The following is a 2,189-nucleotide window of genomic DNA, read 5'->3' on the forward strand; positions in this document are numbered from 1 at the left end:
ACTGATGAGCCGCGTCACGCCGCGCGGTGTTCGGTTCGTCCGCAGAAGTAGTGCGTGAGAAGCGGTCAGCAGCATCACGCGCTCCGTTCACTCAGAAGTGTGTGGAGCTCGAGTCCGCGACCCTCGGGCTCAGGCATGCGTGGACCACCAGAGTAAATGGCGTCTTTTAAAACGGATTTATTCCAGCGTCTGCTGTTTCTGGCAGTGTTTCTCTCAGTCTCAGGTAAGAGCGTTTATCTCATGGAGGAGTGAGTTTCGGACGGGTCAGGATGTTTCGCGACTTAAATGTGCATGATGAGGGATTTCATGCACTGAAACCTAAGACTTATATATAAAAGATCATTAAATGTATGTTTAATTACACTTATTGTTAAATATGTGATTGCATACGACTGAATTAATTTTCAGAGGGTTAAATACATGCAGAAATCAACTGAATGATACATTGATTTGATTCACTCACGTGCGCGGAACACAATGTAACAAACTTCAAAGCAGCGTCGGGAATTATGCAAATAAATGTTCTTACATCACAACAATGTCTAAATAAATACACATTCTCATTTTCTTGTGTATTTAAAAGTGTTTATACATTTTATTGCATTAGATTATGCATAACAAGCTGTTTCTTGCATAATCAAATAGTAATATCATTAATCCTCATGCATATTCAGAAGTTAATGTTTATGAACATCAAATAAGTGAATCAGAATCTGAAATATAAAGAAAGCTATGAGAGCTATAACTAGATATTAACAGGCTTTCTTGCGCAATGTGATGCAATGTGAATAGTTACATCATAAAGCTTTTTCATATTTATGCATTTTCATATCTGACTTAATACAGTATGACTGCTTATATGTTAAACGTGTATAATTTTATATAACATTTATATTGTGAAAATGACACCAAAGTGCCAATATTTTCTACTCTTCTGCTTTTAGACGTTTTTCTGTTTTTACTTCATCCTTCTCTTTATTTCTCCTCGTGCACAAACATAACATTTCAAGCTACTTTAAGCTTGTTGCATCTCATAAAAATTCTTAAATGTTGCATGATTGCATAAAATGAGAATGCTCTTTTTGAAAGTGTTTTTATTTCCGTGTTTATTCCACTTCTCTCACAGCAGCTCCAGTCACTGTGGGCTGCTAAATGTCTAGTGAATTTCATGCTGGGAATAGATTACAGCTCTTTTTTAGACGAGGATCGAGTCTCTTCTGACTCTATGAGGCATGAATAAAGGGATTACGGAGAGTAATCCATCAGGTCAAATATGATTACAGCAACTCAACCTGTGAGTCTCCCTTGCTTTCTTCTCTCCCTCTCTGTAGGTGTGAGGAGTTTTAGTGAGCTGTTTTTTATAAAGGAGCCCCATGATGTGACCGTACTGAGGAGGGATGCTGTGGTTTTGGACTGTCAGGCCCACGGCGAGGCTCCCATCGGGATCCGGTGGCTGAAGAACTCAGCGGTGCTCACAGAGTCAGAGCGGGTTTACCTGCTCACCAACGGCTCTCTGTTCATCTCAGAGGCGGACAGTCGTAAGGACAAATCAGATGAAGGCTTCTACCAGTGCCTTGCCCAGAACAAATATGGATCTATTCTCAGCCAAAGAGCCCGCTTGACTATCGCAGGTAAGTTGCATTGGAGTTTTTTCCCTCAGCATGTGTCAGTGGTGCTCAGATGTCTCACTCACCCGCAGGACTTTCAAGATGTAGAAGAGTTTGTTTCTTCATCATGTTTGGAGAAATGTAGCATTGCATCACTTGCTCACCAGTGAATGGGTGCCGTCAGAATGAGAGTCTAAACAGCTGATAAAAACATAACTAGTAATCCACAGCACTCCATCAGTCCATCAGTGAACATCTAGAGAAGACAAAAGCTGAAACAAATTCATCATGAAAACGTTTTTAACTTAAAAACCATTGCTTCCGGCTAAAATACAAGTCCATGATCCAGAATAAGGCTTCCTTCAGTGATAAAGTCATCTCGTCTGAATCAGGGGAGAAATCTGCACAGATCAGGTAGAAACATGGGTGGATTCTGAGGTGAGAGGTGAACAGAAGATGGACTTTTTTTTGCTGGAGGAAGTGTTATTATGGATTACAGATTCACATTTTAGTCGGAAGCTTTGGTTTGAAGTTAAAAACGTCTTAACGATAGATTTTGTTTCTTATAAACAAGCAGCTTTT

General features: G+C 40.0%; 1 protein-coding gene across 1 annotated transcript in view; it reads left to right on the top strand.

The window, feature by feature from the left end:
• The window catches only part of LOC127933876 (protogenin A), a 35,226-nt gene continuing 33,037 nt past the window's right edge, over positions 1–2,189 (top strand). The window contains exons 1-2 of the mRNA XM_052530925.1: positions 1–223; positions 1,332–1,631. Coding sequence (XP_052386885.1) covers positions 157–223; positions 1,332–1,631 — 367 coding nt within the window. The 5' untranslated portion in view covers positions 1–156. The remainder of the gene's footprint in view (positions 224–1,331; positions 1,632–2,189) is intronic.

This window comes from Carassius gibelio, chromosome A18 (genome assembly GCF_023724105.1).
Source record: "Carassius gibelio isolate Cgi1373 ecotype wild population from Czech Republic chromosome A18, carGib1.2-hapl.c, whole genome shotgun sequence".
In the NCBI taxonomy this organism is placed as follows: domain Eukaryota; kingdom Metazoa; phylum Chordata; class Actinopteri; order Cypriniformes; family Cyprinidae; genus Carassius; species Carassius gibelio.